This window comes from Nannospalax galili, unplaced genomic scaffold, assembly GCF_000622305.1.
Source record: "Nannospalax galili isolate Female #2095 unplaced genomic scaffold, S.galili_v1.0 scaffold120, whole genome shotgun sequence".
NCBI lineage: Eukaryota > Metazoa > Chordata > Mammalia > Rodentia > Spalacidae > Nannospalax > Nannospalax galili.
The window spans coordinates 3,692,590-3,704,290 of NW_008350324.1; the positions used below are offsets into that span (position 1 = coordinate 3,692,590).

An 11,701-nucleotide genomic window follows, 5' to 3' on the forward strand; every position below is an offset into this window, starting at 1 on the left:
TGATTCCTGAGAGAACCTGAATGAATCTTGAAACATGATGAGGAGTGGAGTGGAAGTCAGTCACAAAGTCAGCTACAGGTGTGATTCTGTTCACATGAAGAGTCCAGAATAGGTCAGTCCAGGTAGACTGGAGGTTGCCAGGCACAGGGGGAGAGGACCCAGGAGTGACATGCGAGGATGCAGACTTTCTTTAGGAGGGGATGAAAATATTCTAAGGCTGACTGTGAGAGGGTTGCAAAACTCTGAAAATACACTAAAGTTCATCAAAGTGTACTTATAATTTTTATTACATTAATATTCATTTAGTGTGTGTGTGAGGGGGGTGCTCACTATGCCATGCACGTGGAGATCAGAGGACAACTTTCAGGAGTCCATTCTCTTCTTCCTCTGTGTGGGTCCCAGGGATCGAATTCAGGTCATCAGGTTTGGTAACAAGCACCATTACCTGCTAAGCCATCTCGCCAGCCTGCTTTGTACACTTTAAATGGGTGACTTGTGTGATGTGTGATTTCTACCTCAATGAACCTACTAACAGTAACAGCAGGGAAGTATGGGGATGACAGGCAAAGGGTCTTTTAGATGAAGAAAATTGCAAAAGCTCTGGGCAGACTTCAGTGAGGCCAAGGCATTGTGGAAACAATAAAGAAATGTGGTCTTTCTTGAGAGAAAATGAGGTTTCCATTTGAAACCTCCCCCTCTAACAGTGGATCCAGGAAAGGCTGCCAAAAGTATTTCAATGATATCTTAAGATGTTGTTCAATGTTACATGCATTGTTAGGCCTAGGATAATACAGAATTACCCCCAGTTTACAGGACAAAGCCCACAGAGGTTAGTCTGGTCAAGAACTCAGCCACCAGGTTAGCAGGTGAGGGTTAAAAACTCAGCAAAACCCCGGGTAATGCCTGTGGGGCTGTTGGTACACACACATTGTGGGTTACTGCACCCCCCAGTTCAAGTATCTGCCTTTCTACTTAGAAGCTACACCACTCTGAGCAAGTTGCTTCACTCATCTGGTCCTCAGTTTACCTGCCTGTAAAATAGGGCTGTTTATCGCTAATATTTACATTCTATAAAAATATACATGTGGCATATTCAGTCATTGATTCAGTGCCTTGGCAGCTTTTCTTAGCCTCAGTTCCCCATCCCCAAAAGGAAGCGAGAGATGGAGAGGTGACTCAACTGGTAAAGGTGCTTGCCGCCAAGCCACAGGACCCGAGTTCGATCCTAGGTCCCACATGGTGGAAAGACAGAACTGATTCTTGAAAATTGTCCTCTGACCTCCTCATGTGTGATCACACACACACACAATGAGTGAATGAATGAATGAATGAATGATAGATAGATAGATAGATGTTAAAATTTTTTAAAGGAATCAATAATCTCTACTACTCTCTCATAGATAGATAGATAGATAGATAGATAGATAGATAGATAGATAGATAGATAGATAGATAGATAGATAGATAGATGTTAAAATTTTTTAAAGGAATCAATAATCTCTACTACTCTCTCATCCGCAGAGCTCTCTTGGGACTCAACAGTAAAACAGCGAAGGGCCCAGAAAACGTGCCCCACGGCCATGGCACAGGTTCAGCAGACTGGTGCCCCTTGCCGGCCTAGCTGGGCATTGGCGTCTCCAGAAAACGCACTGCGCCCGCCCGCGCAGACTGCAAGGCTCAGGCCTCCCCTTCCCTTTTGGAGACTTCCCTGAGAGGCTCTGGTTAGGCCTCGCCCACTTCCGGGAGGGGCCCGGAGCGGGCGGAGTCACGTGACTCTCTAAAGATGGCGGCGCCCAGGGTGGCGGCGTGAAAGTTGTGCGAAGTCCGTGTACCGTGGCGCGGGAGTAGGAGCAGAGGGACCTCGGCGCCATGTCGCGACTGATCGTGAAGAACCTCCCGAACGGGGTAAGCAGGGGCGGGCCCGGGGATCTGGAAGCGGGGCCGGGCCCGGGAAGGAAAGCCGACGGAAGGGGATTCTAACTCGGGCGGACTCGGGAGCCGGAACCTAGAGGGGCGGGAACCTGTCCTGATCGCTGGAACCAGGAAAAGTGGCTGCTCTTGTTACTACAACTGCCACTATTGTTGGTTATTGCCACCTGGTGGGTACCAGACCGGATGTCCGTGCTCCCGGGGAGATGCCACCCCCCAACCCCGTGCCGAGAGCCCTGTTGCCACGGTCCCTGGCTCATCACGTTTGTGGTTGGTTAGTGATTGATCAACGCTGTTCTGTTTCTTTTCCACTCCGGAAACTTTGGGGGGAAACGCGTGGGGACATGAGTCTGAGGACCTGGGTTCTACTTCAGTTGTTTGTTTAGGAGAGGTAGGAAAGCTGAGCGATGGGTTTAAACCATTTCTCCATAAAGTGGAGGTGGGACCCAGCCATGAACACAGAACCTGGCACTCTGTTGGCATTCCGTAACCACGTGCGGGTTAGGGAAGATATGCATGCTTGTGTGTAGTCATAGGTGACTGGACTCAGAGCACTCCAGGGACACATTCTTACTACATCACTGTCTCTATTCCTGAATGGCACACTTGTTTCAGAACCAAGTGTGATTGAGCACACCTGTCACCAGCAGAAATACTGTGAGTTGGAGGCCAGCCTGGGTTACATAGCAAGAGGATGTCTCAAAAAAAAAAAAAAAAAAATCGGCAGGCTTAGTGACTTGGGATTTTAATCCCAGCACACAAGAGGCAGAGGCATGCAGAGCTCTGAGATCAAGGCCAGCCTGGTCTACATAATGAGTTCCTGGCCAGCTGGGGTTACAGGGAGACCCTGTCTCAAAAAGAAAAGAAGAAAAAATTATATTTGTTTTGGTTGTTGGTGGGGCCATCACCATACATACAAATCCTGGTCTAGAAAACTCAGTGGTGAGGGTTAACTTGGCAGGTGTTAGGTGGGAAGCTAGGAGTCTGGGACTTCTTATCTGCAGTGTGGGACTTCTTATCATGAGCATGTGTTTATTTCCTGTTATTAGTAACAGGGTAGTTTAAACAATACCATTTGGATGATGGTTTTGAACACTTGTTGGACCACATTACTGCTATCTTGGTATGCCTGACTTGTAGGTTGGACACACCTGCTAGGGGATCTGTTTCTTCACCTTCTTCAATGTCTACTGGCCTCTCTGACTCATGACCGCTTCTGGCAGCTTCAGTCTTCAAAGGCCACCTCATACGGACTTCTGATTTCCCTCCCTGGCTGCTTCCCTCTTGGAGTGTGTCTCAGATTCTTACCTCCCTTTTATGAAACCCTAATGGTATTAAACCACCTGTATTACCCAGAATCCGCCCCTCCCACAGTTTGGGTTCCTAGTTTTGGTTTGGTGGCTTTCAGGTAGTCTCGTTTTGCAGTCCAGGCTGGCCTTGAATTCACCATTCTCCTACCTTTGTCCCCTCAGTGCTGGGATTCTAGGCATGTGCACCACCACACCCCGCTTCATCTAGGCATGTGCACCACCACACCACACTTTATCTCATCATCTCAGCATTCTTTTTTTGAGGCAGGGTCTCCCTGTAGCAGCTCACTGTGTAGACTAGGCTGGCCTGGATCTGCCTGCCTCCCCCAAGTGCTGAGATTAAAGGTGTGTGCCACCACGCCTGGCTCCATCACAGGATTTATAGTCACATCTGAAAGCTCCCTTATGCTGTAGCTGAGGATGGTAGATCACTCCTGTCAGGGCTAGGAAGGGCAGGCAGGAGGATCTCCAGATCTAGTCCAGCCAGGACTACGTAATTCCTTTTGCAGTATATTATAATCCTGGGATATGGGCATCTTCAGTGGGTGCCGTTCATCTCTCCCATAATTAGCAAAGGTTTACATAGCTACCCATTCACTCATTTATTCTGACCAGCGTTGGTTAGTTATCTGACATGTCACAAGCAGATGCTGTCATTGGTCCTGTCAACACAGAGGAGCCACAGGGTAGGAGGGGAGACTTTAAAGTCCCCCAGAGTCTCATTTCTTCAATGAATAGAGTAGGCTTGCTCAAGGCCACTCAGCTGGTTGTTAGGCTCACCACTGGGACCTGCCCTTGCTTGAAAAGCAGACATCGCCACCCTCAGAATGTCTGGACCTCTCGGTTTCCAGCACATTTGTCCCTTCTCTCTGGGGACCCCAGGTTCCTCCCTCACTGCACCTTCTGCCCTAGATGAAGGAGGAACGGTTCCGGCAGCTGTTTGCTGCCTTCGGTACACTGACCGACTGCAGCCTGAAGTTCACCAAAGATGGCAAGTTCCGAAAGTTTGGCTTCATAGGCTTCAAGTCCGAGGAAGAGGCCCAGACGGCACTGAGCCATTTCAACCGGAGCTTTATTGACACGTCCCGAATCACAGTAAGTCTGGCAGACTGTCTCACTCCGTGTGTGCCTTTTTCTCAGCACTCTGGTCTCAGAGTTGTCCTCTTTTTAGCCTCTGATGTTTTGTCCTACCTCAGGGGTGTACAAGCTTTCAAGTGCAGGACACTTACCTGACAGCCCGTTAACTGTTTCCTGGGTCCTCCAGAGTTTCTGATGTGTAGATATGTCCAGCAAGCCCAGACTGCTTGCCTGCAGACTACCCTTTGAGAAGCACAGGCACACATCATTTGTTTCACCCAAAAGCCAACACTTAGGAAGCTTCTACTCCGTGTCAGGAGTCTGCAGAAATGACCACATCCCCACCTCTGTCCTCACAGAGCCAACTGCCTACTGTGTTCAGCGTCAGCAGTGCCGTAATGGGGCACGGGGGTTCTGAGGGAGTAGAGGATGGGCCTACCCTGCCCAGGAGGGAATCTCAAGGCTTCTACCCTGGCAGGAGGCAGTCTTGCTCAGGCTGCCTGTGCATTAATAATGTGATAAAGCAACGGTGCTTTTTTGAGACAGAAAAGGAAAAAAAAAAGACCCAATGATAGACAAGTGTCGCTCAATCCTATTTATACACAACCATAGCCTTTGATCTGTGTATGTGGCACATACACAGAGAGCCAGGGGCTAGAGTTTCACCAAACTAGTAACAGTAGTTTCTGGATATAGGAATTAAAGTACTTTTAACTTTCATTATACTCTTTTCTATTATTTGAATTTTATACGCTGAACACACACGATTATTGTGGAAATAATTACTTTAAAACAGGTATCACCCCAAGGAAAGTGGTTTGCTGACCAGTGACAGCCTGAACTGTCTGGGAGTGGCTTGTGGGAATGCCCTCCCAATGAGCATTTTTGGGAGTGTACTGGAGGTGCCAGGACTAGAGGGGTACACTTTTCTGTGTACCCATGTGGCAGTGCCTTAGACCTGTCCTCTGAGGCCATCTGAGCCTGTCTCTTGGTCAACAGTCATCCTGGCAGTCGTCCCTCTCCATTGCCCCATGAAAGCTATTGTCATCTTACAGACATCCTTTGGCATAGGTGGTGAAAGTGGGCTTCCTGTTCCCAAGAGCCCTGGGTACCAGTCCATCCCATCCGTGCTCCCTAGGTCACCTGGTCTCTAATTTAATGCCCTGGTCTGAGAAGTGGGGACAGTGGCAGCTCCATCAGCCTGTACGGGAAGGCTCAAAGTATTGATGCTTGAGGAGCACATGAGGCAGTGCCTGTGTGCTGTTAGAATGACTTCTTAGCGGACAAAATCTAGATTTGGGGACAGTGGCTTTAATCAGCTCAGCAGGGTGTTGGCCACTGCATGTCAGTGTTGGCCACTGCTGAAGGGCAGTACATGCCTGCCTGGGCCTCGCAGCAAGTGTGAAAATCATCATTTTTCCCATGTAGGTGGAGTTCTGCAAGTCCTTTGGGGACCCAACGAAGCCCCGAGCCTGGAGCAAACATGCCCAGAAGCCGAGCCAGTCCAAGCAGCAAGACTCCGTTCCCCCAGACACTAAGAAAGTATGCAGGTGGTCCTCCCATCTCAGTGTCAGCTGGGTGGTCACTTGCTGGGAGGGAGGCCAGTATCTTTCTTGGATAGTTCCAGAAGGTGGGTGACCCCAGGGCAGTGCACTTCCATCTCCCCTCCCCATCATTGATGTGACCCTCCGTGTCCCTTCTGCTTTTAGGACAAGAAGAAGAAAAAGGTGCCAAATGACCTGGAGAAGGTAAGAGTTGAGTGGATGATAGGGAAGGTCACATGGGGTGAGAGGATGGAGGGCCAAGGAGGTCAGGCTGTCTAAACCCTGCCTTACTCTTCTGCTTCCTCCCCACACTTGTACCTGCCACAGCTGAAGGAAGATGCCGAGTTCCAGGAGTTCCTATCAGTTCATCAGAAGCGGACCCAGGTGGCCACTTGGGCGAATGATGCCCTGGATGCTGAGCCCTCCAGGGGGAGGATCAAGCCAGCCAGTGACTATCTGAACTTTGACTCTGACTCGGGCCAGGAGAGTGAGGAGGAGCCAGCCAGGGAGGAGCCTGAAGGTGAGGGCACATCCCTACTGCACACAGGCCTATGCCTGGCCTCATATTGACAGGCATTGGAGCTTTGGTGTCAACAACAGAAAAGAGCCAGCCAGGTGCTACCCTCCAGCTGTCTTGGCCACAAGCATCCACACGCAGATGTGACTGCTCAGGCGGGTCTGGTCACTTACTCAGCCTGCCATTGACTCTACGAATATTCACTAGTATGGGCATTATACCAGGCACTGCTTTGGGGACTGGGGCCATGGCAAAGAGCAGAAGACAGGTGTCCTCATGCCTGTGGAGCAGGCATGCTGGTGAGAGCAGAGAGACAGCAGTAAGTGCACAGTAGATGGTGTCTGGTACAGGCATGTTGAGGAGGAGGCAGGACTAGAGCATAGGAAAGCTTTCTGGAAGCTGCTGTGGAAGAAGGGAGGGGTCTTGTCTTCATGGGCTCAGGTGTGGCTGTTAAGTAGGCAGTCACAGCCAGAATCCCAGTGCTGTGGTCCACAGTCATGCTGGCTTACAGGTAAGGATGAGTGTGTCACAGCTTAGGCCTGCTAAAGCAAAGGCTCTGATAAGTCGAGCTCCAGAGGACTTGTGGGACTGAGGATTGGGAGGCAGGAAGGTGCAGGAGCTGGAGAGACACAGCGTAGTTATGGGGACTGGAGCAGGAAGAGATGGAGCTAGGAGAAAGGGTCAGGGACCTCAGGCAGGGCTGAGGGGTTTGGACTTTATCCTAAGCACAAGAAACCACTGAAGGGTTCTGAACAGAGTGACAGGCCCACAGTGTGCTCAGAGGGTCACTCAGGCTGTAGTGTAAGGTGACCGTTCTCTGCTCAGCCAGGCTTCCCTGATAACTCGTCCCCATTTCCCGCTTCCTCTCCATAACTCTTGTCATCAGACAGTGTCATACAGTGTCCTTTTAATGCAAAGTGCGCCATAGTACTGCGCCAAAGTGCAAAGGACACTGAGTACCGGGGATGCAGAGTGCCAGGTTGCAGGACGAGCACATGCACACATCTAGTGTCCAGCATGGACCGTCATCGACTCCCATGCATAGTGTGGGGTGTTGCTGAACGGGTAAATGGTGCAACTCCTGCTGCAGGAGGAAGGTGGGGTTGTGTGGGTAAGGGGTTTTTCCTTAGTTTGCAGATCCCTTTATATGTCACATGTTGTGAGCATAAAGGGGGCTGGAGAAATGGTACAGCAGTTAAGCGGGTCCTGTTCCAGGGGACCTACTTTGGTTCTCAGCATTGGACGGCACACAGCTACCTGTAACTCCAGGTCCAGGGGATCTGGCCCCTCTGACCCCCTTGAGCACCTTTACTCTCAAGCATATACCCACACAGATATAGACACATAGTTAAAAATAATAAAAATTTTCAATAAAAGAAAGCGGGGCTTGAGGAAGACAGGATGGTGGTAGAGGACCACGGAGCTCTTCATGTGTGACACACAATACACATGCCACATGGTGTGGCTGTCCTGAGGGGTTCTTTGGGGTTACCAGTGTGTGAGGCCCAGAGGGTGTGTCACCTCTGGCCATGCACAGGTTTAGGGAAGCTCCCCTTGGCCTTTTCAGGTGCCTGCTCTGCTCACAAAGGTTGCTGACCCCTATTTCTCCAGAGGAGCAAGGCCAGCAGCCAAAGGCGGCAGTCCAGAAGGAGCTGTCCGACATGGACTACCTGAGATCCAAGATGGTGCAGGCACAGGTGTCCTCCTCTTCTGAGGGTGAGGATGAGGACAGTGAAGATGAGGCAGTGAACTGTGACGAAGGCAGTGAGACTGAGGAAGAGGATTCCCCTGCTGCCCCAGTCCATCAGGAGAGCCAGGGAACCATGCCCGGGAGCCAGAGGCCTCAGGTAGCTGCTGGGGCGGGTCGGTGTCTCTGTGTGTGTGTGTCTGTCTGTCTGTCTGTCTGTCTCTCTGTCTCTCTGTCTCTCTGTCTCTGGGCCTGGCTTGGCCAGGGTCTCTGCAGCCCCCTCCTTAGGAGTGTGACACAGAGGAAAGGCCGCTTGCCCACAGGGTATCCTCCTGACTTATATCCCTATACTGGCCTGGGGAGGCTCCCTGGTTCCAGAGCTGTGCAGTTTAATTGAGCTGGCTGGTCCTGCCTTGTGTTTAGCAGCACGAGGATACAGGTGGGTAAGCTTATCATTGACAGAAACATAAGGTCAGTGCATGCTGGGTAGGTAACATTGCTGGCAAGTCACTGAATCTCGTCAGTCTCTGCACTGCTGTGGAAACATCCAGAGATGAGCAGTGGCTCACCCAGGGTCACAGAACTCAGAGCCAGCTCTGCTAGGCCCTGAAATTGAGGTTATAAAGATGGCTGAGACCTTGAGGACACCTCCTAGTGTCCCGACAGGGGGTCCTCTGCAGAGACAGGCCACTTAGACACATTGGGTGGGGCTGTTCCCTCACCAGGAGCATGGCCTCTCCTGTGCTCTTCACTTTCAACCAAAAGGACAGGCCTGGCCTCCTTTCATTTGCTGCCTGTTCCACTCAACTTGTCCTGTCCGGGTTATATGGCAGTTCCCATCCCAGCTCTAACCCTTCGTGACTATCACCGTTGGGTAAGATGTTTCTACCCCGCAGGCCTCTAATCTCCACCTTCTTGTGACATTCTTTACAGTGTGTGTCAGTCCCTGCATTGCTGGGATTTGGGCCATTCTTCCTCAGGATGGTGACCATACTGTCTTGCCCCACAGGGTCTAGCAGCACTGTGTAAGCCAGTGGTCATACAGCTAAAGCCAAGGCAGCCCTTGGGATACATGTGGTAAAGCAGTTAGGTGGTACATAGCAGCCCAAGACTGGCTTTTTCCAGAAGAATTCTAGTGAGGGCAGGTTTGGGCACCTAAGGAGAAACCAAGATCAGGGGTTCTTTGGAGTTGTTTGACTTCCTGAACTGTGGTATCCTAAGTTCAGCATGCCGGTAGAATTGTGCTAGATACTATAAATTGCTGGGCAGTATGTGGCACAGGGCAAGCCCTGCCTTAGTGGTAGCTATAGCCCCTTCTGGGGACCAGCAGCCTCTGTGGATGTGCCGTGACTTACCTAGCTCTGCATGCAGCCCTCATCTCCAGCACAGTAAAGACTCCACAGCTGCAGCTTCCTTCTCCATCCAGGCTCAGCTTGCAGCAGGCACAGATACTTGGGGATTTCTCTAGCTCCCCTGGCTGCAGGCACTTCTTCGAACACCAGGGTGCCCCTGCCACCTCCTGCCACAGGTACCAGGCACTAACCATGGCCATTTTCTCTTTGTGATCACTCAGGTTGAGAAACCAGTCAGCCAGAAGGAGCCCACCACACCCTACACTGTGAAGCTACGGGGAGCCCCATTCAACGTCACCGAGGTTTGTGTTCACTGTGCACTGGATGGAGAGAAGGGAGTGTGGGGGTGCCAGGGTCAGGCAAGGCCCTGAGCTAGATGGAATGGAACTGAAAAGTTCCTCAGGCACTAAGACAGGAGATGTCTAACATTCCCTGACATCTGCCCCAGGGTGGATAAAAAGGGATGAGCCATGGGGCTGGAGCGATAGCTCAGTGGGTAAAGTGTTTGCTGAACAGACACACACTGGGGACCTACGTTCAATCCTCAGAACTCACTTAAGAAATTCAGCAGTTGGTGGCATGTGTCTAGAATCCCGGTGCTGGGGAGGCACAGACCGGAGGAGGTCTGAGGCTCGCTGGCTAGCCGGTACAGTCTGCTTAGTGAGTTCCAGTCCAGTGAGAAATACCGTCTCAACAAACAAGGTGAACAGTGCCTGAGGAATGACACCCAAGGTTATCCTTCTGCCTCCCTGCACACATGTATACACCCACACACATTTGAACATGTACACACACGAAGGGATGGAGCCTGCTGGGAAACAAAACCCTGAGAGTCAGTATGGCCCTTGTGGCTCCCCAGCCCTGCTTTGAGCAAGGAAATAAAGCAAATGGGGCTGCCAGTGCTCCAGTAAAACTTTATTTGCCAAACAGGGACCAGCTTTGGCCCATTGGTCTGCTGGCTGTGGGTGGAGAGTAGCAGAGAATGGTTTTAATTTCATGAAAGCTACAGAAGTTCACAGAAAATTCAAGAAGGGCTGAAGCACAAGAATGTCCAAGTCTCCTTGATGAGGATGACCCTGTAAGTTTCAGTCCACACTAAGCTGAGAGTGTGGGGCACCAACTAGCTGGGGGCTAAGACACTGCTGTAAGTACTGTAGGTGTCCTACCTCAGACTGAATGCAGCTGGGCAGCCACACTAGTGGCCCCGTGGTGATGCGGATACTTTTGGGGCATATATTCACTAGTGGTTGTTTTGCTTTAAAAGTGTATGTGCCTGCATACATGTGTTCAAAAGAGGAGACTGGATTCCTTGGAGCTGGGAGCTGTAGTTAGAGTCCTCTGGTATAGGTGCTGGGAACCAAACTAGGTCCTCTTGCAAGAGCAACAAGTGCTCTTAACCACTGAGCCAGTGTTTTTCTTCATGTGTAAACAGTGACTTCTGCCTTATTTTTAAAGTATGCCTTCTGTAGGCGCTATTTTGAAACCTTCTCCCCCTCCTCAAAATATGTTATGACCCACCTGTGTCTTGCGCTGTCCTAGTTACTGTCTGTTGCTAAGATAAATAACTATGACCAAACAAACTTGGGGAGGAAAGGCTTTATTTCATCTTATACTTCCAAAGCACAGTTCATCTTTAAGGGAAGTCAAGCAGGAACTTGGGGCCAGGAACCGAGTTACAGACCATGGAGGAACACTGCTTACTGCCTTGCTCCTCTGGCCTGTGCTCAGCCTGCCTTTTTATGATGGCCCAGGCTTGGCATCACCCACAGTGGACTGGGCCCTCCTGTTTCACTCAGCAATCATGAAAATGCCTCACAGACATCAGACATGACTCCAGGCCAATCCAATAGGGGAAAAACTGCAGTTAAGTTTACCACGTCCCAGAGGTGTCACGTGGGCAGCTGGAGCTCTAGTACATGTGCTCTTCCTTGAATGCGCTTTGACATGCTGGGACCTGGAGCAGAGTTCCCTTTTTTTTTTATTAACTGTTGGAAGTAGTAATGCAGCTCTTTGTATTGGTCATGGGGCCAGCAGACTTTTTCTAGAAAGTTCAGATAGGAAGTATCTGTCACTCATAAATAATCTGTTATACGTTCTTTTATTGTTTTCTTTTCCTGTCTCTGAGGACAGGTTTTTTTTTTTTTTTTTTTTTTTTTTTTTTTTTTTTTTTTTTTTTTTTTTTTTTTTTTTTTTTTTTTTTTTTTTTTTTTTTTTTTTTAAAAAAAAAAAAAAAAAAAAAAAAAAAAAGAGGACGATAAATCTTTCACTGTGATATATCAAAATAA

General features: G+C 50.0%; 1 protein-coding gene across 4 annotated transcripts in view; it reads left to right on the forward strand.

Moving 5' to 3' along the window:
* Positions 1-1,756: 1,756 nt before the first annotated feature.
* Positions 1,757-11,701, forward strand: part of Rbm19 (RNA binding motif protein 19) — a 115,734-nt gene continuing 105,789 nt past the window's right edge. For all 4 annotated transcript variants that reach the window (XM_008847469.3, XM_008847468.3, XM_029570559.1 and 1 more), the window contains exons 1-7: positions 1,757-1,905; positions 4,152-4,334; positions 5,745-5,858; positions 6,026-6,064; positions 6,188-6,380; positions 7,989-8,224; positions 9,638-9,718. In XM_008847469.3, coding sequence (XP_008845691.1) covers positions 1,870-1,905; positions 4,152-4,334; positions 5,745-5,858; positions 6,026-6,064; positions 6,188-6,380; positions 7,989-8,224; positions 9,638-9,718 — 882 coding nt within the window. In that variant the 5' untranslated portion in view covers positions 1,757-1,869. The remainder of the gene's footprint in view (positions 1,906-4,151; positions 4,335-5,744; positions 5,859-6,025; positions 6,065-6,187; positions 6,381-7,988; positions 8,225-9,637; positions 9,719-11,701) is intronic.